At 35.0% G+C, this 19,025-nt stretch overlaps 2 protein-coding genes across 2 annotated transcripts; one reads left to right on the top strand and one right to left on the bottom strand.

Annotated features, from left to right (window-relative positions):
• NIP5;1 (NOD26-like intrinsic protein 5;1) lies at nucleotides 1–4,579 on the bottom strand. Its single transcript, XM_089161332.1, has 4 exons — nucleotides 3,676–4,579; nucleotides 1,060–1,479; nucleotides 912–973; nucleotides 1–538 (listed from the first exon to the last, which is right to left on the bottom strand). The coding sequence occupies exons 1-4, from the start codon at nucleotides 3,910–3,912 to the stop codon at nucleotides 343–345; spliced, it is 915 nt and encodes a 304-aa protein (XP_089017458.1). The 5' UTR covers nucleotides 3,913–4,579; the 3' UTR covers nucleotides 1–342.
• Nucleotides 4,580–16,612: 12,033 nt separating this feature from the next.
• LOC149009411 (xyloglucan endotransglucosylase protein 7-like) lies at nucleotides 16,613–18,946 on the top strand. The gene is made up of 3 exons (XM_089163300.1): nucleotides 16,613–17,280; nucleotides 17,399–17,595; nucleotides 17,985–18,946. The coding sequence occupies exons 1-3, from the start codon at nucleotides 17,005–17,007 to the stop codon at nucleotides 18,370–18,372; spliced, it is 861 nt and encodes a 286-aa protein (XP_089019426.1). The 5' UTR covers nucleotides 16,613–17,004; the 3' UTR covers nucleotides 18,373–18,946.
• The last annotated feature ends 79 nt before the right edge of the window (nucleotides 18,947–19,025 follow it).

Raw genomic sequence — 19,025 nt, 5'->3', positions numbered from 1 at the left:
CTTGTGAACTTATTACAACATCAACTACTACTTTATTTCCAGAAAGCCATACAAATCCACAAACTGTCTTTCATCTACTTAAACGAAAACCTTACAACTCACTTTCTATAGATGTTCCCATGAACACAGAAAACATAACAAGGTCATACAAATTCACACAAACACACATTCTGCAAGAAAACAGAGTCTTGCAGGTTATTGGACTTGGTCTGCACGCATCTTACTAGCTCCGTATTGTTCATTGTTATTTATAAGAGAGATGAACTAGAAGCGTATATATATGGTGAAATCACAAAGCATTCCCGTGGCAAACTAGATCTTTACTGGATGCATTAGTAGAGATCAGCGGAAGCTTCTAGCTCGAGGTGTTGGTGGAACAATCTCTTCATCTTGCAACTTCACGGCCGTGTAAACGCCAGCACCTGCCAAGGCTCCCAGAGTTGGTGCTATAAGGTAAATCCAGATTGCTTTGAAATTACCAGCTGCAACTGCAGGTCCTAGGGTACGTACTGGATTCATCGAACCACCACTTGAAGGCCTACATCACATCAAGAACAATGAAGGTATAATTAGCATGAGAACGGAATTATTCCCAATGGAACATTAAATCTCTTTCGAGGAATCATCGCTATTCTCACATTTGTAAGTTGATGTCATACTCCTATCACACAAATCCAAATCCTTAGTGAACTAGTCTACTCAGAGTTAGCCATTATCGGATACCCACAATCCTAGTCCCATTTTAGATAATTTTAATTATAGTTATTAGAAGATCTAGAGCTGCTGGAACCCATTAAAGTGAGTCGATTAACATATTCCATACATAATTAAATGGATTCCCAATAACAAGAAGTACAAATTTTATGAAGATAAAAAGCAGCGATATTGTAAGAGAAAGATTAGTTACTAACCCGGCTATCAAAATGTTAACCATAACTGTTGCCCCAACTGCTATCCCTGCCAATTCTCCAACCTGAATTCAGAAGCCATGGTGAGATGGTGAGTGATTGAGAACGTGTGAGGGAGAGATCGAGAAGTGGTGTTTGAATTAAAACCTACCGCTCGTGTATCCGTGGCAACAGCAGTGACCACAAACAAAAGATTGAAGGTGATGAAGAACTCGAGGGCGAAGGCCTGACCAGTGCTAACGGAGGGGACGGTAACTCCACCAGCCATGAAAGGGTGGAAGACACCCTTGAGAGCAAAAGAAGCGCAGATGGATGCCGAAACCTGTGCTGCAATGTAAGCAGGAACCTGGACCCAAGGGAAGTGACGAAGTGCAGCGAAGGCAATGGTGAGAGATGGGTTAAGGTGTGCCCCTGAAATGTGACCGGTGGAAAGGATTACAGCCATCACTGTGAGACCAGCACATGCTGCATTCCCTATGAGGGTTTCAGCGCCATCATACTTCTGGTTTACTATTGGCCCAGCTGTTGCTATGAATATGAGAATGAAGGTTCCCACAAACTCCGCTCCTAACTGTATGGGGCTCATTAGAAATTTACAAAGAAGATAATTAATAAGCATGTAGAGGATTGACAGAGAATTCTCTAGTCAAGTAAGAAGTTTATTGTTTTCTTTTCCAATTAAAAAAAATGTTACTAAAACTATATACATTTCATGTGTATCTCATCATAATCTTCATGCTATGTATTGAAAATCTAAATCTGGCCTTCCTTCTTATATTTAAATCTTCTATATCCATCGAGATAAATGTTTTTGTTCTCTTCATACATGTACCACACATTAAAAGCCTAGCCCACTTAAGATTCATTAGGGACAATGTTCCCTTTATTTTATCATTACCCAGAGGTGGGTCCTACCCTTAATATGTAGTAGAAAAATATGAATGAAACACAAGTTTCATTGGGTGAAACTACATGATTTATAGAATTAATTTTGTATTAAAGATATAAATTGATATAAACAAGTACTGGGTTGATTGATAATTATCCATTACAAATTATTGACAAGGGCACAAAATCTTCGAACTACTCTTGGTAAAAAGTGTAAGGTACTGCTATCTTTGCAAGTAATTATCGGTACAAATTGAAATTGACATGATATTAATTACAATACCAACACTAATAACATCAAACATAAATCAGGAAGAATAATATAAGAACTAAAACTTCATAAAACCAAAACAATAATTTAGAAGATGCCTTGTGAATGCGTTAAAATACATCAAATGTTGTGGCTGATTATTCGACTCAGTCGACAGCGAAGTTTCAGACTTCTACACTAGTAACGGAGCGGCCATAATTGATGCCTATTGAGATGGGAAGGAATGGTGATAATCAATCAAGTTTTTGGTTGAGTTAGTACTGTGAAACAGTAGATTTTTTAGCCTCTTTCTTAGAAGAAAGGATGTATTAGTTTCTCTAATGGTGTACACTATTTTACGGTTATTTTAATACATATCGATCTTTTATCGAAAAATACACAGGAATCTGGAAAATGATATCACTACAGTGAACATAAATGATTAAAGAGAAGAGGTGGATAGAAAAGAATACCGATATTTCCATATCCACTACAAAAAGGTAAAACGAAAACAATTGATTACTTGCACTCCTAATGTATCTAACCAATGTTGGATCAAACAGGAATATCGTATCATTGACTTAGGCTATTGACCATGATGAACCTCGATTAGCAAAGAAAAACTTCAGCCACTAATTTATTTTTCTGTTTATTTATTTATTTATTTCTTCGTTGTAGCCTTGTTGGTAGGGAAAAGAGCCACGAAAAGAGAGGCCCAAAAGAGTTAAAAAATGAAAAAAAAAATAAAAAAAGGGCATTCACCTCCCACTCCATTCTGCCTCTTAGTCAACATTATTTGCAACTTTCCTTTCTCTTTAATTTGATAGCAATGCCAGGGGATGTCTGTGGTGATTGTGCCTAATAAGGAATCTTAAACTTTTCATTGTAAAAACAAGGGACAGATAGTAATTTAAAGAATGTAGTTTAGCCAACAACAACCAGGTAAAACATATCAAATGACATTAAAATGTTTATTAGATGGGTCACACCTATGAGTTAAAGGAGAGGAATAGTGACGAAAATAAATATGGTAAAGTGATCATATTAGAACAGTGCTAATTTTTAAAGGAGAAAGCCAATACTCAAACCTATATATGCGATGGTCAATTTTAATATACACGAAAACATCATTAGATAGAATTTCTATAATTTCAGAAGGATAAGGTAATAGTCATTACACAACCCCATGAATTTAGGTACAAGCACTAATGGTGTGGCTGTATTTTTTCTCCTAACAGTGAAAAATCAATTAATAAAAAATATACAGTTTTGATGAAATTCTAAATATCGTTATGGGTATTGTTTTGGTCGAAACAGTGATGGGTAGGCACTAGATACGATGGGATAGGTTTCTCTTTTCTGATAAAAAAAAGTCAATGTTTTAACTTTGAGACATTAATGGATGAATACAGTATGACTTTGATGAGAAGAGAGAAACTATAAGAAATATATGAATAATTGAAGAAAGAAGTGAAGAAAACAAAGAAATCTTGGAACTTTCCTCAGCAAAGAATCAAAGAAAACTGAACTAAATATTAAGAAAGAGAATAAGTTAAATGAGAAACGAGTAGTAACAGAAGACAGAGTCACAGAGAGTAAAGAGATAAGAGTAAGGACGTTGAGGATTACCTTTTTGGTGAGGGAGACGTCAGGCTTGGGGAAGTCGGTGAGACATGTGTTTTGTGGACCCCACGAAGAAGCATGCATCACAGGCAAACACTTGCATCGCGGCATCGACATCGACGACAGAGACTTCCGATCATACGACAGTGAGTCGACTCGGTTCGCCGGAAAAAGTGGCCCCCCTGGCGTCCCTGGCGTTGCCACAGGCGATGCATTCGCTGTTGTATTCTCTAATTCCGCCATTCTTTCTTCTTCCTCTCTTCTTCTTTTTTAGGTTTTTTTTTTTTTTGATTCGCGAGTTACAATGTTCAAGGAACTGAGAACAATTCCTTGAAACTATACGGCGAAACAAATCATGGACTCATACAGTAACTCGGCAATTTTTTTTTTTTTTTTTTTTTTTTTGGAAAAGAAAAAATTCAAAGCTAAGTGAGACCTAAATTACATGTTTTTTGAGTTTTTATAAAGGTTTTTCTAAGGAACAGGAAGAAAACGAAAAGCCAGATTGCTTATACACAAAATAAGAAAACTATAAGCTCAAAAAGCATAATGGTAATGACAAATCTAATTTTTTTTTTTGTTTTTTCAGTTAAAATGTCGAAGAAAACTCTGCAGAAAACTAATTTACATGCTTGCCAGGTTTTTATAAAGGTAAATTCAAGGAACAGAAAAGAACAAGCGATCCAGTTTCAGAAGATCAAAATCCTCAATCAAGATAGAAAAACGACAAACTTAAGATATCCAGATCGAGAGAGAAGAATGAGAAATCAAGAACACATGTAAGACAATGACAATAATAATAATACACTGTGTGTACCGGATTTCGAGATCTGGAAAAGCTGCTTGGTGTCTTCTTCGACAGAAATGAGATTGGAGCGATGAAAACAACAAGAGAATCAGGAGGAAGAAATAGAGAAGAGAATGGTAACAAGAACAGCGAGGATTTAACCAAATATAGAGAATGAAAGCAAGCAGTAGTCCAGACTGTTCTGTTGAGTTAATCAGGTTTATATATATAGAGAAACCTCAAATATCAAATACAGAGAGAAAAGAGAAAGCAGAGAGAGAGAGAGAGAGAAAAAAAAAGAGAAGGTCAATGGCTCCACCTCGATTTCAATATCCGAATTCCAAATCATCTATGCGTTTCACTTTCACAGCGTAGATGAACTGAGGATTATTACTCATTCGGTTTAATACTTTAAAAATACGCAACAAATACATGCACCGGTCCAGATGGGCCAGATCTCAATAATGACGTGTACATTAGTACTTAAGCACTAATTATATTGTTAAAAAGATTATTGTTACGGTGGCGTCCAGCTAGGATTCTTTTATCCTGCGCCGTCAGGGGGGAGATGATCATGATCGACACTCGCGGCTCCCTTCAGCCTATATACCCTTTTGTACTGTTGAGATCACGCCATGTCAGCAGCAGAATATATTCGATGATGATGATGATTTAACGATAAAAAAATATAATCTTTTAATTACATGTATTCCAAAAGATAAAAATACTCTGATGTAACATCAAGGGTGGCTCAGTTGGTAAAAAAATCAACTCTTTCATTGAGGTCATCTGAGTTCAAATCTAAGGTAGTTGACGCCCGCATAAATGGACCCAGAAGGAATTCAGATTAAAAAAATAAAAATACTCGACCTAATTAATTGCCAACTTAATTCCCTCTTGCATTCATGCAAGGTTTCGCCTAAGGGTGTCAAAAAGTTGGTCCAAGTCACAAATTATGTTGACGGAACTGATATCACTCTAAATCGGAGTTGATATAAAGGGTTTTGTGACCATTTAGAAGAAAACTAGAACAAAACCCAATATAAAGAATTGATACTGATGTGCCAAGAACCAGAGCTCGGTCCCAAATTGGTGGTCGGACAAGGTTGTTCACAACTTAGTTGCAATGTTCGATATCCCCGGATCTTGGTACAGAGTTGAAAAATGACTTAAAGTGTCGACCCAGCATGAAGACAAAGGTTGGGTTTTAGGAGCTCGGTCTCAGCCCTAAGCATAACAGTAAGGTCACACATGAATAGAAATCGAGAGTCCTCCAAAGAACCTAGATATTTTCTTGCCTAGGAGGATGCACTTATGGGTGAAGCACTGAAGAAGTTCTTCAACTTGGGAAGATATACTTTAGCATCATTAAGCAATTTGCAAATTTAGTACCATATCCATTGTGAACAAAGTATTTGCTATCCACTGAAGGTATTATTCCGGTCGAGTAATCTACAACATGACATTCGGATCCACGATGCTTGGATTGAAAGTTGCCTTAGGATAAATTGATGTGTCCCTTCACTTGTTCCATTCAAAGATAATGCTCATTCACTTTCCTTAAGTTGATGACTACTTACTTGAGAGCTCTTTACTTCCCATCTTTGAGTTAATGTTGTTTTTGTAGTCTAACTTGCTCGTTGGAGGTAACTTCTTGACCACTCAGATTGACTACACCTAAGTAAGTCTCAATTCAATCGTGATTCATTCGATCGAGAAGTCAAATTTGAACACAACAGACATATACAAAAATTGTGTGGGACCAATAAGAATATGTTTAGAATTATTTTGGTTTTAGAGGTAGGGTGCTGGTCCACTTCCTGTGGTGGCCCTATATTTTCACAGCGGTTAGTTATGGGCACACCATTTCTGAAATCAGAAGAACCCAATTTTATAAAAAGAGAAGACTCTTGGCACAAGATATAACTTTAATTTTTATGGGAGGCATGCAAGGATTAAATTCCTCATGTTCCTATATTATCTTATCTTATATAAAATATTTATCTTAATTTGATGTTGACCATTTGCAATAATATCAACACATACGTCAACCTCTATGCATGCAAATAATTTCTTAAAATATAATTTAGAGCAAATTGTTCTGAAATTTCAAAATAGAAGCCTTTGTTTTTTGAAAAGCAAAAACACTTAGAAGTTAGATTTTCAAACATATTAGTCCAGTTTCATTTAATACATCAGTTCAAATTAATTTATTATTGAATCTGACACAGATTACAAAATACAATGTCGCTTATTTATTTATTAATAAATTTAACCATCAAATAAATCAAGCCACCATCATATGAGATAATCTTTTTGTTTTCGCTTTTATAAATTACTCAAAGAAAGAAGAATGGTATTTATATCTACACGGGCTAATACGTCATGGATATAAAAACTATTGATCAGGGAAAAACAAAAGGATTTTTTTTGTTGGCATTTTTTAAGCAAGTGTTCATGGGAGGTAGTGGGTGTTCATTGCTGCACATTTAATGCACAACACTGTGCTGCCAACTACTATGATTTCTATTTCGACCATCACCAGCAGGTGCTGCGTATTTAATGTGTAACATGCAGGTCTCGTTTTATTGAACATTCTTAGCAATCTTATCATTGAATCTAAATCGTTCATTATAAACAGTTCAGATTTAATTCAATAAATTTAAAATAAGATCCATTTACACAATATTTTATATTTTTTTTATTTCAATTATTTTGAATCGTGATTAAATGTATTGTTTATTTGTTTGACTGCAGCCAGCATGGCCATATCCTCATATATATATATATATATATATATATATATATATATATATATATATATATATATATATATATATATATATATATATATATATATATATATATATATACTAAATATGCATATCCTTCCAACTCGGAAATTTTAAAATTAGCATGATAGAAGATTAGAGAATTTGGGAACGTTGTCTCCATCAAAACTTCTTACTGTAATTGTTTTTTTAATAATTCTGTTTAACATAACAGATTATCTAATGGGTTGACGTGAAGATAGGGCGGTGCCGATATTAAATTTTCGTACTAAACAAAATAATAATTTTTCTATCTATTATTTTGATTATTAAAAATTTTCTCCAATAAGAGAGTCAGATACTGATATTTCACATTTGAAAATAGGGCGAGGCGAGAAGAAATATTTCAAAAAATTAATGGGGCCATGGTTGCCCTAGAATAAATCTGCTTTTACGTGGAGATATCTTATTAAAACAAAATTACATGTTAAACATTAATTTGGGGTGAAACCGTGTTCTTTTCTACGAGTAAAAGAAGGAATGTTCCATTAAGAGAGAAAGACAAACCACGTGCCTGATATACGATGAGTGTGCATCTTTTACCCATATGGACAGGAAAAATTCCAATTCATAGGGTTGGATTATTGATACATATCTAATCTAAACACAAAATCCTTTTTTGTAAGAAACGAGAGAGAGAGAGAGAGAGAATAATTGAATTCCTACATTTTTGAAAATTTTCTAGAACTATGGATTTTGTGGTTGGCTCTAACATGTGTCAAGCACTCAACCATATGAATTGAAAATTTTCCTTTCCATGTAGATAGAAGATTCGGACGTATATTTTTTATCTCTTTTTCAAAGTAATGTATATAGTACGTATGTTTCACCTTCTCCACATAACAGCTAGATCGGAAAAAAAAAAAAAGGAGTCTTTTCTAATTGTATTGATTTTATTATCCTCATTAGCATTTCTGGTGAACTTCTCTCTTAATCTGTCCTGTCATTGGCTAGTTTAATCAACCTAACCACAAATAAAAAAATTAATCTAATTACCTGACCATTAGAATTTAGAAGATTAAAAATATTAATCTAATGGAAAAGTTTTCCTACTTTATCAGTTAATCCGGAATTCCGGAGTATTTTAAGTTATAATTTGAGAGCCAGCTGAGCCTTAAACCACATCGATTTGCTCCCCTAATCCTGAGCAAGCATTTGATTAGCCTAAGTAATTATATGAATTAATTAAGAATACTTAATTATTAATGCTCAAGTGATGCTTCATTTCTACCCAAAGAAAAAGTTACGGTTCATTAGTGCTTCCAGCTAGATTCTTCTGCTTAATATTTTCTGCGGAGGATCACATTTTGGTTGTGCATGTTCATAAATTCCTTTCTCCTACTAAAGAAAATGGTTGATTCCCGTGGAACACGTAAAATTATGAGGTTTGTTGAATTTTTTTAGGGTTTAGAAAATTGAGATTCATCTAATTTTCTTTATTGTATCTCGAGGATATAAATGTTATATGCATATGCGACAGGACTTTGCCCAACCAACCACTGACTGAAAGGGCTTTTATGGCTAAGAAATCCGCATGCAACAATATTGGAACTCCTAGGAATATATATAGGAGGCATTACAATGCTAAAATTTGTCTAAGAAAAAAGAAAATATCCTAGATCAGAAGCTCAGTAGACAGAAGAGGTTCGACTTTAACCTTGATGTAGCGGATTAATTTGTTGCAATTGGACTCAATAGGGACGGAGTCAAACCCATAGGCTATAGCCTCCAACAAACTAGTCCTGAAAGCCACCGTGGTTTCACTTTCACCGTCCTCAGCCAAGTTTTCAAGTCCCTAGAAACGACAGTGCGTGCCTCCCAAATCTCTAGCTAGTTATAACGACTCCAACACCTCTCTTAATTTGGTTTTTTCAATCCACGAAGCATCTGTATTTACCTTTCTTAAAGAAACCTATGGAAGGCGGTTCTCGTCATGCAAGGAGTACATTTGATTTGATATAGACACTGGCACCTTTACACGAGTGCAGTTTCTTTATCTTGACATTCTTGTTCTGCCAAACAGTACTTAGAAGAAGAACTCACCACTGAACAGTACTAAACAGTACTGATGATAAGATACATTATCACCTCTATATATACTCTTGAAAAAGTGATCACAACTATTATTTACATACCAACTATGTTCTGTCGTTGCACCTTGTCCATGTGAAGAAGGGCAACCAAAAATAAAAGAGAGACATGGAAAAGCCAGAGCGTTGAAATTTGATAGACAAGAATCAGAGATTGAAATTTGATAGACAAGAGTCACATAGCTAGCCTTACAGTTGGAGTGAAGGAGACCTTTGTGGTTTAAATGTAAAGTTTCTTCTCTGTAGTGTGTCCATCTCTATACAGTGTTAAATGCTTATCGATCGAGATCTCATGCATAGACATTATTATTATTATTTTACCTTAACCCTACCACCATCCATAAGTCCATTGATGATCACGACAGCCACTGCAACCAAAACCCTAGAAATACAACACTTTCACTGCTATCAACTTTCTAAGCATGTGATCGATGTGGTGCTGGAAGAGATTAGAATCAAAAGTCAAATCCATGAAATGAAAATACACTCTCAAGTAAGGACAAATTAATTTAAACTGGAAATATTGGACCGGCCGGTTTTACATTCAATGATTTTGTTGTTTGAAATTGGATAATCCAGATCGATTGTGGAAGTTAATTTGTCCCCATTGATATTTGAAATGATGATCAAACATTATGAAAGAATAGGCAGCAGCAGGAACTGAGTTCCACTCCACCAGGCACCAGCACACATGTACACCCATTAACTCTTAAACCTTTTTAATATATATATGGTTTCAAATAACTTTGCATGGAAGAACCTAGATATATAGTACTCATTGATCACTCTAATTAAAGTCTAAAGTATTCTATAGTCTAAAACCAACCAGAAAAGCTAAAATCAAATTGCAGCCTAGCTTACTTCCTTTTCTAATTCTTTATGTTCACGTTCTCATCATTTGTTTTGTTCTTTCTCTTTTCTATAATTTGTCTTTTGACTTAATTAGGAGAAAGCCATGAGTTCTTTAAGGGAATGGTGGGCCTTGCATATACACAGGACTACACAATAACATCAAGAGTCACATTTCTAGCAGTTTATTTCATAGAGTTGTAGTAAAATGAATTATAGACGATGTGAATCCGTATTTGAATGAGAACTTATGTCAATTGCTCAACTAATATAAGAATTTAAATCCTCTACGTTCAGGCAAGGCATCCGCCCAGACATCCAGCCATTTGATGCCCTATCCATGATACCTAAATACCATGAGTAGAGGGCATCAAGCAGCTGGATGCCTAGACGGACGACCCCTGTCAAGACGCAGGGATCTCAATTCCATATATAATGCACGAGTGTGGGTCCCACATGATGAATCTCATATGCGTGCATTTACTTAGAACTTGGCATTCATACAAGTGAGTTGCCATGGTGATTTACCCTCTTCCCCCCTCCTTGTCTAGGTCACTTGACCTCTACTACACCAATATGCAAGAAAACCAATGAGCTAGAATGCTTAAGAAGGCATTTCATAGAAAATCAATAAGTAGATCTAACTTTACAAATTTCTTTTCCACTTTAATTAAATGTGCTCTCCACTAAGCATATCCTAGTCCCCTTCAATTCCTTTCATTTCAATCCTTAATTTTAAACACATCACCAAAAGAAAGACAATTCTAAATTACACACAATAACGGGTTCAACTCCAGTGCTGCGTGTAAAAAACTGTACTGCCAGTGGTTGAGATTGAAATCTTTACCTCAGTCTCGCTTTTAACCAGGATGGTCGATCTCGACCGTTGTTGATAGCAGGTGTAAACACACACACAACATTCAACTCTGCCTCCATAATAAGTGAGAATCCCACCTCCTCCCTCTTCTGCATTATTTCTTGTGAGAATCATTATTAAATCTTGCCCTTTGAAGGTAGAAAATGTTCCAAAGAGTTGACTACTATATGCATGATTGGAAAGCAGGAAAACTCCAGATGCAGTGCTCACTTCTTTAATGGCAGAGAAAGCCTGACATAACTTAATCAGAAGGAAGGGTCTTGTCCTTGTCCTTGTCTTATGGTGGAGCTATAGAAAATCCATGACCGAGGTTAGGTGGAGTGTATTTTGGAATTTGGATGTCCTTACCCATTCATTGCATCACTTTCTCTTTTTGGTGAAATTCATTGCTAGCACCCACATCTACTCAATGAACTCAGAAAAAGAAAAGAGAATCTAAAATTATAATCAATACCAATAACTTATTTATTTATTGTTAATTAATGAATCTATTCAATACTTAATATGTAGCTTGTTATGTTATTTTTCTTTTTACATATGTTCTTGGTTATGCCTTTTCAGAGTTATGTTTTGTAGTGTGTCTGGTAGTTAATTTGCTTTAATTTTGGTTTGTTTTATCACCTTTGTAAGATTATTAATATATAGTTAATTACTTATGTTATTAGGGGTAGGTCATAACATCTTTAACATATTAAATAATTTATTCTTTTAAATAAATAATTTTATTTATTTTTTCAATGTGGATAAAAGATAGTTTTTATATTGCAAGTGGATAAAAACTCTCATTTCATACATTAAATATGCTTGAAATATGTGCATGATAATTTTTTTATTTTATAGAGAAGAGAAAAAAATTTAGTGACATAAAGGGAGGGTCTTAATAAAAACACAGAAAAAGAGGGAATTTTATTTTATTTTATCTTTGATTAGAAGGGGGTTGGGATTGGTTGATAGGGGTTGGTGAAGGAGTAATTTGTTTGTATAATAAAATAGGAAGATGCATTAGTTAAAAACAATATATATGGGGTGGGATGAGGGGATAAAAAGTTAAAAATTAAAAAAAAAATGAGGGAAAAAGAAAAATATATAAGCTTCACAATTTTAATGTTTTTCACAAATCTCTTTTAAAATGGTTTCGTTTAGCCATAGGGTAGGAAAGAGTGGGTACCAAATAAGCAAAGTTTATCTCCTTATTCCGTCACATCGGTCTTAACTATTGAATTTGTATTAGAAACAACACATTTTTCCCACATTCTTTCTATTCCATCAAACAAAAGTTCTCTAAACCGAAAAGATTGCTGACTAATATAGGTGACCCTTGTAATGGCACAGGGACGATACATGCTTGCGTTGAATCTTAATTCATCACTTTCTTTTTTTTCTTTTTCTAAACCTTAATTCATCATTGAATCGAAAAAATCTTGGTGGATTTGAACCACCATCTCTTGAAACATGCTCATGTTCCAAATGTTCTATCAATTGAGCTAAAGATCCATAAAATAAAATTGTCAATTAAATAAGATTACAAAAATGTTTGCACTAAGGATAAAGTGCCTGAAATAACAAACATCATTTCTCTCACATCAAGAAAAGTTTAGTGTTTCTAGCATCATAATAAACATATGATTGAGACAACACCAAGCTCTTGTATTCAGTGAATTTAGGTTACAAAGTATAAGTTAGCAGCACCTTAGAATCAATGTCTTTAAATAACAATCACACTTCTTCTTAATTAGAATCATTGGATAATTAAAGAACAATTAATAAAGCACCACTGAAAACGTACAATCTAAAACTAATTCCACTGCAAAGAGGATTCATAAGAAATTTGGAAGGCTAGAGTACAATTCTATTATTTTAATTGATACCCCACTTCAATCATATGAGAGAATTGCATATTCTGTGATTGTCGAATACTATCTAGTCATAGCAATGAGAGATGGAGTAAGTTTCATACCTTATGAATACATTATATGTAGGCAAGGAAACGAGAAACTATATCATACTTTGCAAGTTCTAGACCCATTAGCTCCAAAGTAGAACATATGTAAATCCTGTTTCAAAATCATATATTAAGTCAAAATGGAGATGAGGATTGGAAAACTTGATGATTCATTCATTGAGACAAAAAAACAAGTGTAATGATTTGGCATTATCAATATGTTGATCTAGATTTTAGCTCTTATCAAGCTAGATAACTTCTTGATCACCTTAAAAGTAGTATTAACATTGGGAGGAACGGATAATGAGAAACTGGATCATCTCCCTATCAAATGAACAATAATACTTTTTCACCACATATTTTATGGGCCTATGTGGGATCTACTAAAAATCTCAGCTTTGAATTATATTATTATGTTTAGACATGACCCTTACACTCACATATTAAAAATATAAGTAATCATTAATAATAATATTTTTACCATTACAAAAAATATATAAATTATTTACCTAAAAAAAAAAAAGGCTAACAATTAAATATCTTATAAAATACTTTTAAGAATTATGAATTAATTTTTATTTTTATTTTTATTTTATTTTGTTCCCTCTCCTCCTTAGGGAGTAGTTAGGAGTTAGCAGCCGTCGAAGCTTGCCGACCTTTCTTCTTTCCCATCATCACAAAGATCAATGAGAATGCACAGAAAGGCATCAACGTTTGGAACTTTGGACACTGGGCTTCGGTGGACACCACAAAAAGCCCACTCTTGTATCATGATAATCCAATGTATGTATATGCACTTCATCCCTTTTAAATCAAGGGTGGGCTAAATGTTGGGCTTGGGTATTCCAATTAAGCGAGGCTTTGCTTGCAGGAGGATCCAAGCCCAAGCCCAAGGCAAGGCCCACCCACTTGCTTAAATTTTCAGCATTAATTGCACAAAAACAATGAACAAGTGATTCTGGATTTAAAAAGACTAGTCAAATTTGGTTTCCAATTTATTTATTCTGATCCAACGAAGGACATGCTAGCTACAAGTGAGAATCATGCCCAAGTGTGCGACAAGACTGCTTACCTTGCTTCATAGGGGATAAAATAGAATAAATTGGTCCATTGAAAGATTTGTCACAGGCCAATGACGTAGTTAGATAATAATGATACGAATAACAGTAGTAATAATAATATGATTATTATATTTATTTTAATATGATCAATTAATAGTATTATTAGATATCGAGTAATAATAATTATACTTATGAATGAAAGATTAAAATCTTTCATATCATTCATCAATCACTAATTAAAGGCTTGATGAATTGAATGGATACAGGTATTTAAGAAAATGACAATATAGTCATGTTTCTTGAATTCATACTACTTTTACAATATTGGTATGATTTAGCACATGATTACATTTTCTTTTCTTTTTTTTGGGAGGGGCGGGGTGTGGTTTGGGGAAGAACGAGAAGAAGTTACATGGTGCCTAGGGTTACAATAGGGTCGAGGTGGGTCAGGCTTTTGTAATCCCAAACTCAACTAGCCTTATACATTCTATTCTAAGTCCATTCCGCCCTGACCCTAATTTAGGGCTAATGATGATTGTCTCTGACCCTAAGTGCTACAAGGCCAAGATAAGCCCATTCCCGCCCTGATTTGCTCTGTCTCTGACCCTGATTGTCCCTATCATTAGCCCTGTTCATGTCCCTAGCTAAGTTTGAATGGCCCTATCCCTGATCCTGATTGGCCATATCCTTGTTCATATTCCTAATTCATTGAAATCAAACATCAGGGACAAAATTAGAATTACAATCAAGACTAAAATCAGAGCCATGATCAAGGCCAAAATCAGAGCTAGGGCTAGGGCAAAAAGTCAAGGACAGGTCAGGACAAGCCCGACAAACTAAAGAGTAATCCCAAGCCCATTACCCTTGGCCCTAACTCACCTTCAGGGCCAAAATCTTGAGCCCATGCCCTCTTTGAGCTCAGGGCGGGCTTAAGGCAAGTCAAGGTCTTTAGGGCCATACTTGCACTGGTGCCCCACTAGAGCCTCTCTTTTTGTTTTTGTTTTTTTTTTTCCTTGGGAGGGGGGGGGGTGTGGTTTGGGGAAGAAGCTGTATGGTGCGCCCGGCTAGGGCCTCCCTTTCTAATGTTTTCCGGAGAGCTTGCTGGCTTAGGCTTGTAGAAAAGGAAAACCAGTAATGCTGACGGAATCATCATGATAATGGGTATGAGAGTGACTGCTGCAATTGATCAAACAGTTGGTGAGCTAATATATCAACTGATGATATAACCTGCTTTGTCTGTTCTTAATGATTAGGTAAGCATTATTGGTGTCGTGTTAATTAAACCCATATTGTGAGTGATTACAGAAAAAAGAAAACCCATCTCGAGTTGGCTGTTCTTTCTTGTGAATCATATCCAAGAAGGTGGGGCTTCTTATATGATCCAAAATGAAGAGGAGTAGAGCATTTTAGGTTTACCTGACAATTCCCTTTTCCAAAACATAAAACTGAACTAGTTTAGGACCACTAACCATATTGTTTTAACGGGGTTTTTTTTTTTTTTTTTTTAATTTCTTGTTAATACAAGTAATATATACACAATCTTATCTCTATTTTCAAAGAAATTATTTTCAGAACTGAAATAAATACAATTCTATCAAAACATAATCAAGTAATGTCACATAAGAAATGCATAAATATTAATCTTCTTTGGATGCTGTGTGCTGAACCATATTAAATTTCTTTCAAAACCTTGGCTTATATGAGTTCAGCACCTTCATCCATTATACATGTAGTTCTTCATGTGCTGAATAGTGAAAACACAACCAGCGATGATCAGAAACTAAAGCAGTGGTTGAATATATTTAGATGTTCAGATATTAAAGAACTTTAGCTTCTTATTCATTTGGGTCATTAGATAAATGTTCAGTTCCACGGTCCAAATCAAAAGCCAATACTGGCGAATCATTTGTCTAATAAAAACAAGAACAACAAACAATAATTCTATTTTATCCAACTAAATGGAATTGATTATTAGATTCTTTTTTCTCCATTAATCAGCTAGTCTATATATCTAAACCCATATTTGTTAGTGAATCATTGATGTAATTAGAAAAGAATCAATTATTTATATGACTCTAACCAACCTTCTCGCCCACCCACATTGAAGCATGGTTGAGAATATAAAAGTTTATGGTTCTCAATCTATTTACGTCAAGGGTGGCTAACCTTTATATATATAATACATCCAATTAATGATTTAGTGGCTTGTCTATACAGGTTTCCTTTGTGCACAGCCCTGGTATCTACCCTTTATTAACTTGGATATATATTTTGATGAAGAGTTTCTTCTATGAGACTTTCCACAAGACCTTGTGATTCATACTGATATTTCCTCTTCTGCTAGGAGGTTATAATGTCCATTTTCAATAAATAAATAAATAAAATACAAATCAAATTGTACGTGGGTTCTCTCTCTCTTCTATTTTATTTTTATTTTTGTTATGGAGGGGAAGAAAAACCCTTCTGTCCATGCACTGCAAGTAGCATGCGTAGAAAATGTGAGAAAACCTTTGGTATGTTCAAGCAATTAAATAAGATCTACTTGAAACTCTTTCCTGCAAAATTAGTTTTGGTATTGAACCCAACGACCTGGATGAATCATTCATGCATGAAAGTTGAGACGTCGCTTCGAGTGGTCAAATGCCACGGGAGCTCAAAATAATTTGATTTTTTTTAAGTAGCACAACAATCAAACGCTACCCAATTTAGATTCCTAGTTTCTGTTCATTCAGATTGTCTCTTACTATATATCCTATTTCTGCAAGCAAACGAATGCCAAAAAAACACAAACACACACCAACAGCGCAATATTTTCCTTAAAACTGCTTGATTGAGCAGGAAAACATAAACCTCTGTGTTCTCTAGCTCTTTCTTCTATCCTGTCTAGTTCTTTAAAGGATGGTACCTAAGTTGGGTTATATGCTTCTTCATCTTCTTCCTCTTCTGTCACGGTTTCTGGTTTCCATGTCTGCTGCTGATTTGGGCTCAGATTTTGAGTATCTGTTTGGAGAACAACGTGTGAAGTTATCTGAAGATGGGAAACAGATAGATCTCAGCCTTGACCAGTATAGTGGTTCAGGCTTCCAATCCAAAGAATCTTTCATCTATGGGAGGTTTGATATACTAATGAAGCTCCCACCTGGGAATTCTGCTGGCACAGTCACCACTTTCTATGTATGCTTCTACCATCATTCCAACTTCTTATTCTTCTTCTACTTTTCCTTTATAATATATATCACTGGGTTTTTGATGATTAACTGTGTTGCTTTGTTCTTCTTGCTTATTGTAACAGCTTAATTCTACAAAAGGAGAATGGCATGATGAGCTTGACTTAGAGTTTCTGGGTCATGTTGATGGAAGCAAATTTATTCTGCAAACCAATGTTTTTACAAAAGGTGTAGGCAACAGAGAACAAAGGATTAGATTGTGGTTTGATCCAACAATTGACTTCCACAAATACTCAATTCTATGGAATCCTCAACAAATAGTGTAAGTTAATCTTCAAAATCTACACAAACTCGAAGGAAAGAAGATTTATGTTGTCTTACATAGTCCATTTGCTTACCTTGAAAAGTCATAGAACACCCACCCTAGTGAGCCATCTAAATTTGAGTAAGTAGAATAGAATGAGAAGAACTGTTACGTGAGGGCTCCAGTTGGTGTACGAATGTTAAATTAAAGAACTCGATTAAACTCATTCCTAATTTTAGAGCTTTTGTTGCACTGGTCAAATACCCAACAAGAACTATTGTTTCCATGGGTGAAGTTACTAAATGGATACCAACAGCTTAATGATTTCTTGATTCATAAACATAGCATATCATAATGAGTATCTAATCAACAGTTTGTTTTATGTTGTTTTTTGTTTCAACTTGCAGTTTCTATGTGGATGATGTTCCAGTTGATTTTTTCAAAGCTGGAAGAGAAGGAATTCCATATCCACACCAACAACCAATGACACTATATGCAACTATATGGGATGGAAGTTCTTGGGCAACAGAATATGGAAAGATCAAGCTTAACATGAGCTATGCTCCCTTCATTGTCTCTTACCGTGATTATGAAGTTGATGCCTGTGTATGGACTGGAAATGGTTCTAACACCATTTGTTCCAACTCTGATGGCCCATGGATGACACATAAAATCACCCCCCTAGAGAAAGAGATGATAGCACATATACACAGGAACTACATCTTTTATGATTACTGCACAAGTGATCCCTCAAAATTTAATCCTACTGAATGTGCTGCTGGGCTGCTCGAATAGTGGTGGTAGCTCCAGAAAATCATTTTGGTGGTTTTGATCAAAACCTGTTCATGTATTTCACAAATTTTTTTTCTTCCAGATTCTTTAATTGGATTATTATTATTATGGATATGTAAATATAACCGGCAGGCTGAGATTTTGTTGGTGTGAAATGGAAAATTGTGTGGGAATTATTCTTTCTTGGTTGAAACTCGTATTTCCCTTGGAAAAATGAAGAGATGATAAGAAACAAAACCCATTACAAGAAGAAACCCATAAATATTTTTCAGTAAGTCAGAAGTCTCCCAGTGAAGATACCATTAGAGATTCTCAATAGAAGATAAAGTTTAGTTTCATGGAGCTCTTTCAGGTCAACAATCGAAAGCGATACGATTCGAAAAAGTTCTACACCTAAAAAGATCAGGAAGGACCTCAAGGGCGGGTCATGCGTCTATTTCTTGTGGTTGCACGACAAACCAAGCAATCTACAGAGTAAGCAGACAGGTGTCAAACAAGTCAAGGTTTCAGGTTTGATTATCTTAACTAATCAAATTTTCAAATACCTGCGCTACCAAACATGGGAGAGGCATTTGGTGTTTGGACTTTGAAGACCCCTTTTAAATTTAATTGGAACTCAGTTGTCCATTTTCTTGAAAATATATCAAATGGAAGTA

This window comes from Hakea prostrata, chromosome 7 (assembly GCF_041222555.1).
Source record: "Hakea prostrata isolate BN-2017 chromosome 7, UWA_Hpros_2, whole genome shotgun sequence".
Classification (NCBI taxonomy): domain Eukaryota; kingdom Viridiplantae; phylum Streptophyta; class Magnoliopsida; order Proteales; family Proteaceae; genus Hakea; species Hakea prostrata.
The sequence above is the reverse complement of the archived record's forward strand: the minus strand, read 5'-3'. Positions and strand labels throughout refer to the sequence as shown.